Here is a 19,050-nt window from a genome sequence, read left to right as displayed (position 1 = left end):
TCATCGCATCTGCTGGGATGGAGATTCAATCCAAAGAAAAGCTGATTTTAAATCTGAAACACAGGATTTTGTTAAACAATACAGTAATAAGCATAAATCACTATAATTTGATGGATGTCTTTCAGCCAGTAAACAAATGTAGGTACTAAATTGTCATGTCTATACAAAAACCAATAAATAGCCCATCTCTTTAAGTTTATTATTTGTTGACTGCTGTGTAATAATAATACTGAATTGGATTTATGAATATGGATTTGTTCAACAGAGTTCAGTATGCTTGGTTAATGTTCTTCATATCTATCAAAGGATTTGTCCTAAAGAAAAAAAAATCTGATATGTATAGTGTGCTTACAAATTGACAATGAGTTGAGCAAACTATGTTTCATACATACTTATCCTACGTGAGTTATTTAAATAATGTATATAATTAATTAATTAATTCATAATAAACATTGTAATTTTAACACAGGAATAAATATTAACAGCTTAAAAAATAATTGTTCATTTTAAGTTTTGAAAAAAGTACAATTTATGAGAACGTACGATGTTTTGTAACTTGAACTACAATACTTTTCGCTTACAAAGTAATTTGATGTTTGCCATTTGAAGCTTGTTCATTGGTTTGTCGTTCAACCAGACGATTTTCCGTCATTAATTTAAAGCGTAATGCACATAATGTATAATTTAACAAACTGTTAATTATATTTAAACATCACATATATACAATATTTGATGTTGAGACATACTATTAGACATAGGGTAAAACTATATTTAAAAAATAAATATTTTCAGGGATTGGCATTTAAATCTAATACTGGAATTGGTAGAATAGTTTATAAGTACATTGCTACTTTTACTGTTGCATCTCAACGCATTTATAGTATAAAGCCACCCATAGAGCAATCAAGCGTGAAGAGAAATGGTTTTATTTTGCGAAGTAAAGCAAGAAAATTGAGCCCGCCAGATGGTTTTCTCATTAAATGAAGAATTAAACGCACAGCTCCCTTGTCTTCATAGCGGAGCAATAAAAGTGTCAAGCAAATCTACAGCATTTCTCGGCTGTGCGCGTCTGTCGTGCTGTCAGCAACCATGAGTACTCTTATTTACATAGTTTAACATAAGAGATGCTATTTTGATTTGATTTGATTATTTACACAGCTCCATAACAATAGCTTTATAAAGAAATGGCTTCATCAAACTAACGATTAAGTCTTACCATTTGCATTAGCATAAAGAAGTTAGCATTAACCAGGTTAGCTGTATCCAGTTTTTGTAAAAAAAAAAAAAAAACATAGTTGTATAACCATTCACAGAGTAAATGATACTACCTAAAACTGTTTTTTCTTCCTAGTTTTTGTTACTGTGATCGTTGATGTACTTTGTCCTTTTAGTTTAGTTTAATTTAAGACTACGTATCGGCAGAAATCAGTAATGTATATCAGCAGCTCTATTTGTCTAATTCATTCTTCTTTTAAACTGGCTACAACTTTAACGTGGAAATGGAATGTCTAGTTAAAGATAACGCTAAAACAAAATAAATATAAACACTGCATTGGTTTCCTTTAAGATTTAAGACATTTTCTGCATTCTGGCGTATTTGTATATCGCATTTACAAGTCTTGTTTACAACTCCTTAGTTATAGCTGAAATCATATTGTTATGTTCAGCTACTTTCAAAACATGGACTTTTACGAATAAAATTTTGCATTTTACCAAAATAGTTTTTTGTGAATTGATATTATTAGGAAGAATAGCAATTTAACAAATGTAATATAACACTGTTCATGATACCTTGAGGGGGCAATCATATTTACGAAGGAAATGGTATTAATATACAAACAAGTTCCTATCTTCACTACATTTTTTACGATGTAAACACGATACTGATACTGATACTGATGTTGATGATCGTTGGTTGACTTAGCAGTCTATGTTGACAAAATGTAGTTAATATTTTTGGCCATATCCTGGACCTGCCATATTAGAATGACATTATGTTCTAATGCTATGGGAGGGATGAGACATTTAACTTATAAAGGTTCCTCACAAAAAATGCGATGCTGCATCCGGTTTAGTTACCTTTCGTCGTAATGGAAATATCACATCCACATTACGTGGCTCCATTGTCTTAAAGTTCATGGGGAAAACTTTACACTCATCTTCTTAAAAATAGTTATGTTAAAACCGTAATGTATGGCCTGTTTATTCATATGCTGTAATAGTAGTTTGCGCAACGATCGCGTAAAGATAACTTTTAAGAGAGGATATGTTTTCGTTTATAACCTTAATGCGATGACAGCGATGCAACTAATCATTGTACCAAACACTAATTGCACCACTCATCAACAATTAAATTGGTCTAAACAGAAACTGATTAGTTGACTTTCGAAGCATACAACTATACTTCTTCTCTCTCAATCCTTGAACCTCATTGGTCCGTTGCCTGTGTTGTTTAGTAAAACTATGCCGTTATGAAAGTAAACATTGTTGTTATGAGAGACTTTTCAATTCCAAGAACTGAACTGCAACGGCTACTTATAAAAAAATGGTCGTAGGTAAAATACTAAGCTTAATGTAGTACAAACATGTTTTAAAACGATTTCGTTGTGCTACATTTTTGGCAGCAAATAAGTTGAAAGCTAAAGCAAGTTTGCTAGTTTAGGTATTTACGCCACTTCTCACTTATCCCATACTATGTGATAACTATTTGTTTTTGTTTTGACATTGTATTGTTGAAATAAATTATAAGCGAATTGTTTGATACTCTTTGCCATAATCCCATAATTACTTGTTTCCTCTATGTTGACATTTTGAATTTGGAATGATTTTAATAAACATCTGTTCTATTCATTGTTTTTCTTAATATACACAATTTTACAGTACACTAAAGCTCATTACTTATTTTTTATGTTTTGAGGGTCAAACATGAGAAAAATCAATTTTACCTCATAAAACCCCCGGTAACACCCTGTTCTCATAGTCCATGCTGGTTCGCAAACTCATTCAGTTTATCCCATTCAACACCTCAAAGCAAAATTTCATCAAAATCGAAAAAAATACTCAAGTTATCGCGTTCACGGGCGTATATATGTATATATAAATCTTTGCTTGAAAACGTTTGTATTAAACGAAAATTTGCAATGTTTCATGTTTCATTCATCATAAACTCTATCAAGATCTCCTCAAGAATATATATAAATATATATATATATATACACTAGCAGTTCACCCGTCCTTCATATATGATATATACATATATAACAATTTGAACGAATAGTGTTTTTGGCCTCTAGGGACATCAAAATGAAAAAGTATATCGGTCCCGGGTCTAGGTTTTACCGTGCCACCTACGTTAATAGCTACTTCCCTATAGGGAAATTCGCTATGAATAATAATACAACATGTAACGAACAAAAGTAAATTAGAAATTTCTGATCATAGGAAAAAAGTTAATAAGAGGCTAATATTGATCATTAAACGTATTTGACATTTTATTTTAATTAGGAATGTATATGAAGTTAGAGTATATCCAAATCCTGTTTACTCACGCCCATTGACTCGGTCTCTCCATCGCGATGCGTTTAACAGTGGCTAATCAACTCGTGATGGAGCACATAAGCGAAGGGGAGTACATTCCAAAATCTCATGAATAAACATGCCATCGACTTAGATATCATGGAGTTACAGTCCAGTCTGGTTGGCATATTTATTCAGATTTGCTATTTTTAATCTTGTTTTCTCGAGTGTTAACTCACTGCACTATAAATGAATACTTAGAAATTCTAACAGGATACTTTCATGAGAATCGTTGATAGTTGCATTTCTTACAGGATGAAGCACTTGAGGATTTTAGTTGGAGTATTACCAACAAATCGCCAAAAATATTAACAAAATGAAAGGATTTTAAATTTTGAGTAGTAACATATCGTCCTACAAACATTCCCATATTCGTTATAAGAGCGCTCAATTCGACACTTTCTGAAAGGTTACTGAGGGAAAGTCCACCGATATGAAAATGTGGAGGATGAAATTACTTTGAAATTTTCAAATAATCTCATGAATTTCCGTATTGAGTCAGAGTGAATTAATATATAGACTCCTCTGTTCACGAATACAGCGTTATGTCTACTCACTCTCACTCTTCTGCGCTTGTCCCAAGCATAGATAATTTTGTACATGAAAAGTATGTTAAAAAATTTAATACTGAGAGTATTTTAGGTGCTGGGTATACCTTAATTAATGTTAGTTGAAAAATAACTAACCAAAAGGTCCTAAAAGACTGCAAAAGGGCATGAGGATTATCCAATTGATTTGATTTATGTCGAATGTGTCAACTTTTAACAAAGTTAAACTGATAGGAAGACTTATTGTAAATTGTAGCGTCTTGCATGTCTCATCAACTATCGCCATTACAAAACTAAGGGAGAAAATATAATTTTAGATAGAAGCTTACTTGTTGGCGGTTCATTAAACTATATTCCCCTAAAAAAGGAAAAGGCATATTTTCTTTACACCGTAGTGATTCGAACCCTTTCGTGGTAAGCCATATCGGGATAGATTCAGGAATACAGCTCAAATTATTAGACTTCAAGGCCCCCAATAAGATGCCTATGTTATTGGTATGGTATGCAGGGTTACACTAGATTGAGTAATCCATTTGAAATTAATTAATCAGTTAAGTGTAAGAAAGTGCTATACGTGTAAACAAATCATTTATCATTTTATTTAATTGTACAAGTAACCGACCTTTCTCTGAGGTGTGCCTACAGTCGTCACGTGACACTGATCTCTTCGTCGTCATCATTGTTGTCGTCATCTGCCCCTGGACGCCGGTGGACCCCTGGTTCGTTGCTGGCGTCGCTGAGGTCGGGATGGGGGTTGTTTCTGTTGGGAAGTGTCTGCTCCCTGCTGCCGCCCGCCGCTAAAAGTTCCCGCTCCTTGCAATTGCGCCATTTCATTCGTCGGTTTTGGAACCAGATTTTGACCTGCATCAAATTGATAATGAGCATTGTTGAAGTTTGTGTCTCCGGGATGGATTTCAAAAACACAACATAAAATTATTTGTTTACCTCCCATCACCACAACAATGAAAAATTAACAGTAAAAATGAAAAGTTTTAGCTGGTCATATGGAGTAACAACACATACAAATCTAACAACACGTACATATCTAACATATTATAAACAATTAAAATGTTTGGAATTTAAAAGGTACTTTTGTAATTGTTTACACTCTATTATTATTTGCCTATTTAATAGCCATACACCTTAAATTTACGATCATCCAAAAGACGATCAATTTTTTAAGTTAAACTTTGCCAAAGTAGCAGTTAATGTATTCCTTACCAACGATCTTAGTATGGAGTGCAAGAATTAAGTAGTGTAAACAATGCCATGTTGAATCACTATCGCTATAAAATCTATAACTAAATAAAATTTATTGTTTCAGTATATTGTTAGATTTCACTCGATGAAAAAAGTAAGACACTTCAGATTGGACGAGTCGGATAATGGGAAGAAACTATCAATTAACATTGTGAATATTCTATTGCAGAGACGGATGCAAAATGAAATAGTAGTTCGTAAAAAATGTTCTTATGTTATAACAACTAAGAATCTACAATAAAATATGATAAGTCATTATCTTTGCTTAGTACCTGACAGTTTTGAAAATAAATTTCTATTACCTACCAAACACTAGTCCTCTAAATTAATCAAACAATTCAAAAGAGTTTGATAAAAGATATTCATCAGATATATATCAGAAATAGATATAGAAAAGATATATATCAGCTCTAACTAAAAGTAGAATCGACCAAGGTGTAGTCGACTAGTTGTAGAAACGGAAACATCTTCTACCCTCTAATCTAGTAGGCTCATAAGATAGGTAAAACCATCGACATATAAAACTAACTGTTAGTTTTATATGTCGATGGGTAAAACTTATGCAATCCACGAATAACTCCACTCTTACCAATCAGACCAGTAAACTTCACTAGTTGTACACGTGTTAATAAACAGCTAACTAAAAATATTGAACCCCAGAAATCAGCAAATGGTGTTTCGATGCAACATATTCTATTCAAAAAGGCTCAAACGGCTGAAATGGGAGTGTAATTGAAGCTAATGGATGGTATAAAGGCGATAATGGTTTAATTACTTGGGTATTTAATCAGAGAGGGATAAGGTGGCTATGTTTACTATAGGTTAACAAGTGCGTCCGGTCAAATCGTTCAGTAATTCATGTATTCATGTCAGCCAGTGGTTCCCACAGTGCGAGTAAACACTAGCTTTGCTCCCCTCGATCACTTAATGGACAGTCTGTACACACAAAAATATACCCTTACACGATCATGTTTTGATTTCCGGACCGGCGGGCATGTCGGACGGCGCTCACTGGCGAGTGTCGTTTGCATAAGCTCACTGCTCAGTCCGCATCTGCAAATCCAATCCTTCCACGCGTAGAGGATGTTCAGATCCACAAAACTGCTTTCTTTAGAATAAGTCTTTTATATTGCTTTTGATGTAACCTTCGGATATCCTAGGAGATTGGAGATTCAAATCTGGTACTTATTTTATAAATTGCATTACTAAACAAACACCTAACAAATTATTAACCATACTATAGAGTTTATTTATTTATTTTGTAAATTATTATAATGCTGAAAGATATGGTAGACACACAAAATTAACATTTAATATAATTCGAAATGTTAAATAACATGCATTCTAAATAATATAATAAAATTCATCATTCTGATGTAATAACCTAGTATTTTAACTCAAGACATTACAATAAATAATACCCCCGGCACAGAAAAACCTGCAGACTAAGCGAATTTCAATTTGTCTGATTGGATTTCAACTAACTATTTCCACAATCAAATCATATTTATTAGCTTATCGATAACACTAAAAAGTACTATAGTTTGCTGCTACGGGGAAGGGAAGAGTGTTGTTGATAAAACGTTAATAGTATAGGATAAAATAAATAATCTTTTAAATTTTATAAAAATATATCTATAAACAAGCATACTACAGCCGATTTGTCAATAAAAATGATATTATAGGAATTTTAAATTTACAGTTTCGCTTTTATTTTCTCCGTAACATGTAATTGTTCGACATTGCTTCAAAGTACAAAATTGTTTGTGTTTTAAGCTCTACACGATGGTTGTAATAAAGACTGGAATTTCTATATTTTAAGGGAAATCTTTAAAAAACTTAAACCCCCATTACACCCTGTTACCATCACCCGATCTTGCTGGTTCGCAAATTTGATGTGAGATTAGAAAGGTTCTTTTAGCGAATTTCCCTATAGGGAAGTAGCTATTACTGAAAGTGGCACGGTAAGACCTAGGCCCGGGACCGGTTTACTTTTTTCATTTTTAAGTCCCCAGAGGCCAAAAACACCATTCGTTCAAATTTAAATATATATATTGATAGTTAAATATATGTCCGTGAACGCGATAACTCGAGTAATTATTGTCCAATTTTGATGAAATTTAGTTTAAAGGTGTAAGGCGGTATAAACTTGAATGATTGAACCAATATGATTGGACCATGGGTACAGGGTGTTACGGGGGGTTTTATGGGTAAAAATTGGGTTTTCTCATTTTTGACCCTTAAAACACAAAATTTCCCAATTTCTCTCTAGACCCTTTTAAAGAGCTTAAAAAACAAATAATTTAGTACCTATATCAAAGTGTTTTGGTACGGTAACGCAGAAAATTAAAATAAATTTCATGTTAATCTTATGGAGAATATTGTAAAATGTTGTGGTTTGCTTGTTTATGTGTATATTTTGGCCAAACTTGGCATATTTATTGAGTTTATACTAAGCTAATGATATTATACTAAAAACCACACTTTATTAGTTTTCTTTAGTAGCAAACCTAGGTACTCGTTAAACCTAATCTTATTTAAATATATTTAATTGAAAATCTATTCAGACATATACAAATTTGCTTAGTCAGCAGGTTTGCAGCGACGGGGGTATTTAGTTTTAATTGTTCTCCAAGGGATTCCATGGAAGCTAACAGCCATCTTGGATTTGCCCGCCACAAGAGCAATGTTAATTTCGTTAATTTAAAACAGTCACTGAAGAGTTATTTACCATCTCAAAATATTTTTTCAAACACCAGAGTGATTGTAATTTAAATATCTAGTAAACTGTGGGATAAGAAAATTTCTTTGTAGTTTTTCAATTGCTTTAGCAGATAAAACGTCTAGGCTCCAAGGACTCTTAAATGGACATGACTACGACCTAAATGTTCAAACTAGTTGTTGGTGAATAAAATTAATTTAAAAGGGTAGGCGTATTAAATCTTTTATTATGAATTAACTATTTTTACATATATATCATTTTGAACGAATAGTGTTTTTGGCCTCTGGGGGACGTCAAAATGAAAAAAGTAAATCGGTCACGGGTCTAGGTCTTTCCGAGCTGTCTACGGTAATAGCTTCTTCCCTAAAGGGAAATTCGCTAAAAATAAATGACAAACAAAAATGAAACATTGGTAGTGATTTATTTTACTTTACTCGGGTACTACTAGTTGAGCGCCTGCAGAATATGAATGCAATATAGATGCTGCGTATATTTTGCCTATACACCAATGCGAGGCGGGCCCAAGTGAGATGGAAAATGTTTAAATAACAAATCTAACAATACCCCCGTCGCAGCAAACCTGCATACTAAGCGAATTTCCATTTACCCGGCTTGATTTCTACTAAAATATTCCCTATAAATTTTCAGATTTATTTCCTATTTAAATAACATTAATTTTAGTGAGTAGTTAGGTTTGCTGCTACGGGGAAGATTTTGAGGTGTGTTTTTTCAATTGAAATATTGATAGCTTAGTATGAAATAAACCAAATTGCCAAATTTGATTAAAATATATCCATAAACAAGCAAACTAGAACAGTTTATTTATTCTCCATAAGAATAACATGGGAATTTTAAATTTACAATTTTTTTAAATTTTCTCCGTAGTCAATGAACATTCAAAAACACTTCAATATACTAAATTATTTGTTTTTTTAAGCTCTTCAAAATGGTCTAGAGAGAAATTTAGAAATTTAAAGTTTTTAGGGTCAAAAATTAGAAAAACCCATTTTTACCCCATAAAACCCCCCATAAACCCCTGATCCCATGGTCCGATTATGCTGGTTCGCGAACTCGTTCGAATTAACGTAGGTTTACACGTTTGTACCAAATTTCATCAAAATCGGATCAATTTTGCTCGAGTTATCGCGCTAACGGACACATATATAAATATACATATATATATATATAAATATATATAATATATATATATGAATTTGAACGGATGGTGTTTTTGCCCTCTGGGGACCTCAAAACGAAAAAGTAAATCGGTCCCGGGTCTAGGTCTTACCATGAGACCTACGGTAATAGCTTATTCCCTATATGGGAAATTCGCTAAAATGTAAACATTAGCAATGATTTAAAGACATTTAACGACAAGAACATATTAAATAACTACAACAAAACAAATAAATGTGGACAAAGCAATGTACTTATAATTATTATTGAAGCAGATTTAAATATCTCAAAATCAATATATGGAACCAATTATGTGAGCTAAAAATTATATTTCCATGCCATCTCTATTTGACTGAATTAAAAAGCCTAACCATTGTGTTAAGCAGTTAACATATCCCTAGAGTTGGTATTTAAATCGTAAACGAAAATTAAATTAAAAAACTAAAAACTAACGCTGTTATAGTGTTAATTAAATCAACCAATGTCCAAACAGGAATAAACTTCATGTTAAGGAGAAAATATGATAGTTAGCTGAGAGAGAACTATGTTAAATAATTTAATTTTCATTGATGATTTTGAGATTCTATTTATATGTTGTTGTAAAATATCTTGACTTAGAATTTATCGACGGATGAACACATTAGCATCCCTTCCTTAAAAATATTACACCAAATTATTATTTATTATGTAACGCGTTACCCAACAATTAAAAAGTATTAGTAATCCTAATTAGTTTAATGAAAACTGCTATCGCGATATCTGGTGACGATGAGGGTTCAAACTATGTTAAGGGATTTTTCGAATTTAATGATTTAGATTTTAGTTTTTAATATTTCTGGAGGACTATCAAGTATAGTTGTTATATGTTTATTCTAAATAAGATAAATATTACTTTTTATCTGTTTGAAAATAATGGTTTTATTTTTTCCATACTTAATAATCAGTGAATATCCTAAATCTACAACAACATTTATCTGAATTTCAATTCAAACTGTACTCCAATGTATTTAATTACAACAGCATGGGTACTTACAAAAGAGCAGACCAGGATGTTATATAAAAAACCAACAACAAAATATTTTTCAGATACCGCAAAAGTAATATATTTAGCTCTGTAACAAAGTTATTTTGTATCTTTAGCCACGAATGTATATATGGATTACATATAAAACAATTCAAGATCTTACAAGACGGACACATAAGCGTGGTCTTTATGGTCTCATCTTATATCTATACATTATGATAGTAAATATATTGGTAAAGTTTAATTAGACAATTTTAGTTTATATCCATGTTTAAAATATTTTGTTTCCTGCTCTTATATGAATTTATTTGTTATATTTTGACAACTCAATCACCAATTCCAAATTGGGTTATAATATACTGTAATAAGAAGTAAAATTGTCTCTTAGGAATTTACCTTAAAAGTTTTAATCAAATCTATCAAAACGCATGCACATTTTAAACCATCAAAAACTTTTTGTTTTTAAAATGTGTATTTAAAGCCGATAAGCTTTTGAATCCAAAAAAGCAAATTTCAGAAACAGCACGACAGTCCAACTCAACCTTGCCATTACTTTTATAGGTATCAGCCTGCTACGTGTAGGCTACACCTACACCTTACGTGCACCTTACGTGTAGGCCTTGCGTTTATTTACTGATATATAATGTTCATCTGTATTAAAGCTTTCCTAACTTTTGCTTGATATACTTTAATCTGAAATGGCAACCATACAAAAATGTTCGTATTTTAAGCCACGTATGGATGGTGATGAGTGGAGGATGAGTGGCACGAGCTTGTAGTCTTGTTAGTGACTAAGGCCGACTAAATCCTTAGACACAGCTGTTAGTTAATACCCATACAGCCAATGGCAACTAAGGGACCTATTGTTTATAGTGTAATCCGAACCACATTTTTGTATTGTAATTAACGAATTGGTCTAATTATCAGAGCAGTTCATAGTTCAAAAACTGTAATACATAGAGACTTAAAATTTTGCATGCATTAGTCTGGGTACTTGGTGAGTACCTTAAACCAAACATATATTGATTAGTTATACATTTTCATTTAAAAAATGAACTCTTTTTTTATTTTTGGATTATCGCATAAAAATTTGCATTTTTTAAATTGTTGAAAATAATTTTCATGTTGATATATTTCTTTAAAAAGTGGTTTAACATGAAGACATGGATGTGATAATTTAGTGTGCAAAAATAAGTATGATAGGTTTAGTGGTTTTCGTGCGATATGTACTTGAACTTGTAGAGAATCTTCTTTTAAAAAGCATTGAACCAGAAAAGGTACAGTCTCCCCCTAGCTTTGTCACTACCTTTGTAACTTAATTTTACAAATACACGTTCATAGTTATATGTTACTCGAATATAAAAATATTAGTTTACAGCTTAGTTTAAAACATCATCACGTTTATTTTTTATTATATCTTCGCTGTAGCACTAATTTGTCTTAACTGTTTAGAGATTGCATTAAGAATGTGCAATGTACTACTGCGAAGCTAGCATGAAATATTTGTAATTGAACTTTTATGCCAGTAATATAAACAGTACATATAATAAAAATTTTGAAATATAACTTTTGTAATCAAATGTATTAGTTTCAAACTACCAAATTCCTCTGAAGATTGTTCTGAAGAATGTTAATTGATTTAGTCCGTTAAATAGGACACTTTCATGATGAATCTTTGTCATGTGTCTTGAAAACTGAAGTCTCGCAATCCCTGTATTCTGGTGGTACGACAAAGAAATATAGCAGCCTTAAAATGGTTGCTTATTTTCTGTAGTGTTGATGCAGTTGATAGCTAGTATTTAGAAGATAGTTGGCAGATTTTTTCGAAGGAACATTTTCTTTATATAGTACACAATTTGATTTATTTTTAGTGTCTTTGATAATGAGCATTAATAAGATGATCTTTGACTTACAAAGAAATGTTTAAAAAGTGTCAATAAAAAACCATATCCACTTTACAATATGATCACTTATACAATAACTTTTAGCAAGCGGTACAAGACGGTAGTTTCATTTCCATACAGCGTTTATACTTGAAGATAAGAGAGCTTGATTCTTTAACTTTTCCACACTTCCTACGTCACTGTAAAAGAGAAGGTTGAGAACGGGAGAAATCAATTGGGTCCAGTTTAACAATCATCGGATCCGTTTTCAAGTTATTGGCGAAACAAGGAAAGAAAGAATGGTGCGCGGCGGGAACGAATTCACGCGTAGCCCCACAATAAAACGCAAGCCTATATAATAGATTGAGGGGGACGTCTGTTACACGCATGTTCTCCCCCCTTTCGCTCACTCTCTCTCTCACTCTCTCTCTCTCTCTCTCTCTCCGTGTGATTGATCCCCTAAGACGAACTAATCTATCGTCGACATATGCTTCCACGACAGATGCAGTCCTCCGACCCACTGAATCTCAAATCCTATTAATTTATAGCTCCCACTTCATTCTCTCTCATTCCAATTTCGACTTCCTACTTTCGAAAAGTTACCAAAAAGTATATGGTCAAAAATTTCAGGGCTCAGACAGTAAATTTCACAATTTGTAAAAGTCTAAAGAATCTAAAAAATCTAGTTGTACTGTAGTGTGAATAAGGAAATTCTCATAATTTTACACGATTGTAAGTTTGGTTTTATATACTAAATTTTACATGTGATTTTTTTATGTGTGTAAGATGCATGACATGTGTGTGTTTTTTACATGTGTTTAAATTTCCTCCATTATTACATACACGCATCAGAATAAACGTATATTTCTTGTCATTAATGTGGTTGCTGGGACTTGGCTACAATAATCATTCACATTATTTATGGTGCAACAGTTTTCTTTGAACTCTGCTAGTCACAGTATCTAATAACAGAATTTTGTTTAAATAACAACCTCATAAAGTATAATCACTAAAATGACCTTAATAGATTTAATGAGACTAGGACGTCCAGTGAGAGGCTTATTTTATCTCTTCCACCATATTGTATTGTTGAATCTACTTTCATTGGTGATAATCTGCTGAGATTATCTTTCCAACTCTGATAAAAAATTTCGTAATATGGGTGGAATTTTATACGTGCTGGTTCTATTGCTAGTAATGCTAGTAGAGTGAAACTTGAACGGGAACAATTTAGTTTGGTGTTTGGAGCTATCATTGAAAGGGGGTTTAGTGTAAATTTGACAAACTTTGAAACCGTCTGCAGTCAATATTTTCTTTAAGAAAATGCTGCTAACTAGTTTCGTTGCACATCAAACACAAACTTCAGACAATACGGACATAGATTATTTATAATAGCGCTATTTTAGTTTGTTACGAGATGCGTTTGTGTTTTGTATTTTTTGGATGGTTTACGTGTTGTAAGCTTCGAAAATACCAAATGTAAATATAGTTTACAAAGGATCAAGTCAGCTCAGATGTATAATTCTTTACGCGGAGGTAAAGAGTCCAATTCTTTTTTATTTAATGGCCTTTAGGTATATAAAATGAAAACACTTTGGTAGCCAAGCAATGATTCTGAGGTTTAGGAGCAAGTAGTGCTATTGTCCGTTGTCTGTGTGAACCAACAGCTGTCAGAGAGTGGAGCTAAGGTCCCACCTCCAGTATCAGGTTCCTTCGGCGCCGACTTCCACCATCCTCCGCCCACCAAAACCCAACATACTTAGACGTATACTCACGGAAATTTACGACCCATGGTAATTTTTGCCAACTAATTAAAGTTTATAATGGTAGTAGATTTTAAACACCTGAATTCAATATAGAAGCAGTATTCATTTTGCATATCGAAGAACGTAAGGCGAGTCCAGTTGGAATGGAAATGTTTATTTTTCATTGTATTTAGGTCTTTTAAATTATCTGATCAAAGTGTTATTCAATGTATGAATTGACGAAACTCCTGAAGTGTAATTTTTAGAGTACAATATAAACTTGTGGTTATAGTGGTGATGTTTTTGGTTCTGTACTTACCTTTAATATCTCATGATTGAGTAAAATCGAACATTTTCAAAGTATAGCTATGAAAATGTAGAAGTACTATGGCAATAAATTGAGTTTAATGTAAAAAATGTATGTTTAGTGGGTCTACTTGTTCCATGGATTCATACATACAAACTATCAGTTCTTATCAGCTCTTATATGGTGTAAAAATACTAAAATACTATTAATAAATTATGAGAACTTCAATCAATCAATTCAAAATCAACCTCTACTTATGTTTTCGATTTTTTTTTAAATTCCATAATAAAATTCACTTCACATATGAAATCAGCTATATTCCATAGAAATAGCTTTCCAACATATCAGCTATGATCACACTAGTGAAGCCAATCTAGGCTCTTTTCTAGAAAAAACGGTTACTTTAATACAGAAAACACTAATTGTTTGTTGATCTGTTTGGATTATTTAAAAATTCAGGTTTTAATAACGATTTATTTCTATAATTAATAGCTACATAAATATTTTATTTACCTGTATGAGTAAGAAACAAACATCTTAGAAATAAGTAATTTGGTTGATTTTGAACTATCTTAATAAGTTTTTTTTGTTTCAGTTGTGCAATTATTTAGGATAGATTATGTAAATGACAATTAAATATAAACCCCCTCAAAATATTTATATGCATTGTTACATAAATATATTATCAATGGTGTTAAAAAAAGATCAAGTTAAATCAGATTTCAGCCCGAATTTTCTATATGACTATGACTGAGTTTAATAAGGTTCGACCATGTACGAGTATCAATATTGGCAGATTTAAATAAACTAAGATGATAACTATCTGAATAATTTGAAGGACATTAGTAAAGTGTATTTTGTTCAAACAAGATTGCTATTAAATTGTATGAACAAATACCACACTGTTTCTATCCAACAACAATAAACCCATCAAACGATCTTGCCTTGGAGCGTTTTGAAAACTCGCTAATTCAACAAAGCAAGAAGAAATAAATCGCGTTAAAGGTTCGATATTGTTAATTGTAAACAGAGTTAGAGACTTGTTGTTAAGACATTGACGTCGTGGGCGGCATCTGGGGGGGGGGAGCCCCCGGGGGGAACAGGGGTGTTGGACCAAAAGGTACAATTAATCAGACCCGCCGATGATGCAAAGTGAGGCTGGCAACTGACAGCAGTCTCGGCAGTCTCGGAAATCGCATAAAGCCCTCATATCAAAGGTCGACTCCTCGATTACACCGATAAAATCAAGCAAATAAATTGATAGGTAGGGTGCTCAGTGCTGGGGGAATGGGAGGGGGCTGCGCTGCGAATGGTTGTGAAGGCTTTTGATTTGAGACCGTCTGGTCGGCGGCAGAGGCCCAGAGACTCCACACACACACACACACACCTTATTGACCAAACAACTTGATCTACCCTCAAATGAGACAGCAATTCAGCTTGAGTGTTCGTTACTAAAACTGTAAAGGTTTACTTATTTTTTTGTTAACAAACTTGGAAATTTGTAAGATCAATGTTTACTATATTTAGAGTCGCATAGACACATGCGTTATTTAGAATTGTACTAGCATGCTTTAGAGTAGTGCCATGTTACTTATTAAGATGTCTATATAGTTAAACAATTAAATTTTTTGAGCTGTGTAACTATATTTTGTGATCGCCAATAGTGTTAGAACACGGTCACTAGGACAACAGGTAGACTCCCAGCACTACCTGGTGTGTTATTGTTTACGTTACAATCCTTGACCCCTGACCCAGCTATCAGCCGATATCGCTAATCAAACGTTCAACCCCAATTGACCCAAAATAAAAAGTAATTAGATAAAAGATATCGCATTCTCGATCTTTTATCGGGGGTTTTCCGACCTGCGGGTCACCGCGTCTGTTTTTACCCCCCGCTTATCATCCGCCATTATTGTTTACACTTCTTTATCTCCTTTTCGCGTTCTTTTGGGTCCGTCGATTTTGTTTCCTAGTATGTAAACGACTTGTTGTACTATGTGAGTAGCTCTTCTGATACTCACATGAATTTTCTTTCAAAATTATTTAGCTTGGTTTTTTTTAGATTTTTTAACTGATGACTCTCAATCATGGTTCTTACTAATCTCCACTATCCTAATACTTAAGTTTTTAAGTAATTTGACATTTTGTGGACTTTTGTGAAAAATTATTGTACAGTGGAATGCAAACCTAAGTACCACGTGCATCCTTTGCAACATGCTTGTGATAACCACTAATTTGCATCCATCGAATACGTGATAAATTCAGTATAGATACAGCTGGATGTTTCTGTTCAATCAAGTTGTGGTTTCAAGTCACCTTCAGTGAACACATTCTTTTACAAACTAGGGTAAGCAAAAAAACAACTATACTGTAAGTCTTAGAATTATTTTTTTAAACTTTAACTTTTTTTGCATTTTTGAAACTTTATTTTTTTTATTAAACTTAATATCAGAACATAAACTAATTTTAGATGCTAGAAACCATACAGTGTTTACTAAAGGCTCTCCCTAACTCTTTCTTAAATTCTAGAAATTTTTATCACTTGTATCTCAGAAACGGTAAGAGATTGATAAAAAATAACAACATTTTGTAAGAGAAAAGTACATTTAAGGTTTCTATATATAGTCCATATGATGATAAAACTTTCATTTCTCTGTGATGCGTTTTGAACTATACTTAACTATCGACCTTTGCCCGATGCTTTATACCTCCAACTTTTCAGTTGAAATTTAGCATGTAGGATGGTGGTAGTCTCTAGTTTGTGTTAATGTAAAACACTGGATCGGTAAATAGACCTGCGCGTCGCATGCGATTGTGTGAATTTTTTAAAGTGACCTCACGTTTGGTTATTTACCAACCGATTCGTATCTCATTTGGTATATATGTCAAAGACCCTAAAAGTAGTTGACCCATGTGTGCGTATTTTTGAAAGAATCATAAATGTAAGTCTTAGATTTTTCCATTAATTAGCGGGAAAATGTGAGTTTTGCTTGAGATTTTATTTTGCCCCTCAAAAAGTTTAAAAGTGGTTTATTGAGGTCATATGGTGATCACGTGTTATCACCAATAACTGTTCATTGACCCAATACTAATTACTGCGATAATATAGTCACTTACAACCCAAAACAATAATTTGACATATTTTATCTTTTGTCTTAGTTAATATTTGCAAGTTTCTTAATTTTTAAAGTTTGTTATTGCGTTTTAGGTTTTACCTTAAGCCCCTGTCACACGGAGCTGCTTTAGTTGCTAGTTCTCCAGCGCGCTAGAAGTCCTGTCAGACGAAGCTGGAGAACTAGCGCTGCAACTTACAAGTCTGGGGATGCAATTGGTTGCAACTACACACTCCGTAGGTAACAAAAATAATGTTGGTATTAGAAGTGATGTTTTGTCAATGATCAGCCATCATAGAAGTAAAAAGTGCCACGAAAAAATAAAATATTAATATATAAAAACACTATTATATTGTATCTACTACGGGCATGTAAATTAATTAAAATCGAATAAGTTGTGGTAGGCGCATAACAAAAGGACTTTATCTTTCATCAACACAAAAAATCACATTCATTTAATTAATATATGTGATATGTAGCAATCGTAACAACGAGAAAATTATGACAATGCGTGACAAGATTTCTAAACAAGAAAGTTTAAATTTATTCTTGATTAGTTTAAATGTGTTCAATTAATTTAAATTCATTTTTCTTAATTCGAGAACTAAGACGATACTGTCAAATAGAGCCGGAATGGTGCTAGAGACTACAGCTGGGTGGTCACATGTCCTGCTAGTGACTCTTCAAGCGCTTGTAATATTAAACTGTTTAAAACCAACATGCAACCAACATGCGAGTGTTTCTAGCAGCTGGAGAATCAGTCACACGATGCTGGTTTTCTGCTGGTTCTAGCTGCTAGTTACTAGCGGCGAGAAAACCAGCTCCGTGTGACAGGGGCTTTAAATTGGTCCACCACACACTCATCTCTATCCTCTATCATTTTAGTACGCCGAAGAGTCCACTACATTCGTCTCTGTCTCCTGCCATTGAATTAGTACACAGGATACAACGCATTAAGGTTAGATATGTAACGGTTAAAGTATTTCAGATTTTAACCTATGGTATCACCACGCAGTTGTTAGGTTGATGGTTTTATTGTCCGTTTTCTGCCGAATTTTCAAAATGTATGATGAAATTACATTAATGAGTTATTAACTTATAATTTAATTTTTATTGTTCGAATTTATAAATAAACGGTATCAGCAATCTATACTTTCCCCCATTAGCTTGTCAACAACCTTTATCATGCACATGGGTAAGCGGTGGGATTAACTATGATATTTCGCAAGGAAAATCACAAAAGTGGAATTAACCTTTGAATCGTAATTGGTACAGAAATGGGGGGTTGCACTATTTTGTTTAGAATTATAAGAACCATTGCACATTAAGTTTGATCAAAACCGGAGTTTTCATAAAATCTGACTTTTGTTATTTTTATGGGTTTTTATGGGAAATAACATGTGACAACTTTAATTCGTCTGTTATGTTCTTTATAATTCTAAACAAAATCTTGCAACCCCCCATTTCTGTAACAATTATGGTTCAAAGGTTAATGCAACTTCTGTGATTTTACCATAGTAAATATCATAGTTAATTACTCTAATCGCTTACCAATGATAAAAATGAAAACACTAATGTTAACAATACTGTTATAACTAACATAACATCATACACCCAAAATTACATATCGTGGGTTTTCCATCACTCAGCTTGTTTTGACTGTCCAAGAGTGTAGTTTGGTACTGGTAGAGTTGTG

At 32.9% G+C, this 19,050-nt stretch overlaps 1 protein-coding gene across 1 annotated transcript in view; it reads right to left on the bottom strand.

Annotated features, from left to right (window-relative positions):
• LOC128998949 (homeobox protein Hox-B3-like) overlaps positions 1-19,050 on the bottom strand; it is a 42,655-nt gene continuing 23,605 nt past the window's right edge. The window contains exons 5-6 of the mRNA XM_054425305.1: positions 4,747-4,985; positions 1-53 (exon numbers count right to left, since the gene is read on the bottom strand). Of these exons, the coding sequence (XP_054281280.1) occupies positions 4,773-4,985 (213 nt within the window). The 3' untranslated portion in view covers positions 1-53; positions 4,747-4,772. The remainder of the gene's footprint in view (positions 54-4,746; positions 4,986-19,050) is intronic.

Source organism: Macrosteles quadrilineatus, unplaced genomic scaffold (genome assembly GCF_028750875.1).
Source record: "Macrosteles quadrilineatus isolate MER2022 unplaced genomic scaffold, UCM_ALF_1.0 Scaffold_7__1_contigs__length_78375512, whole genome shotgun sequence".
NCBI classification, from domain to species: domain Eukaryota; kingdom Metazoa; phylum Arthropoda; class Insecta; order Hemiptera; family Cicadellidae; genus Macrosteles; species Macrosteles quadrilineatus.
Note: the sequence above shows the minus strand (reverse complement) of the source record. Positions and strands in the feature narration are given on the sequence as shown.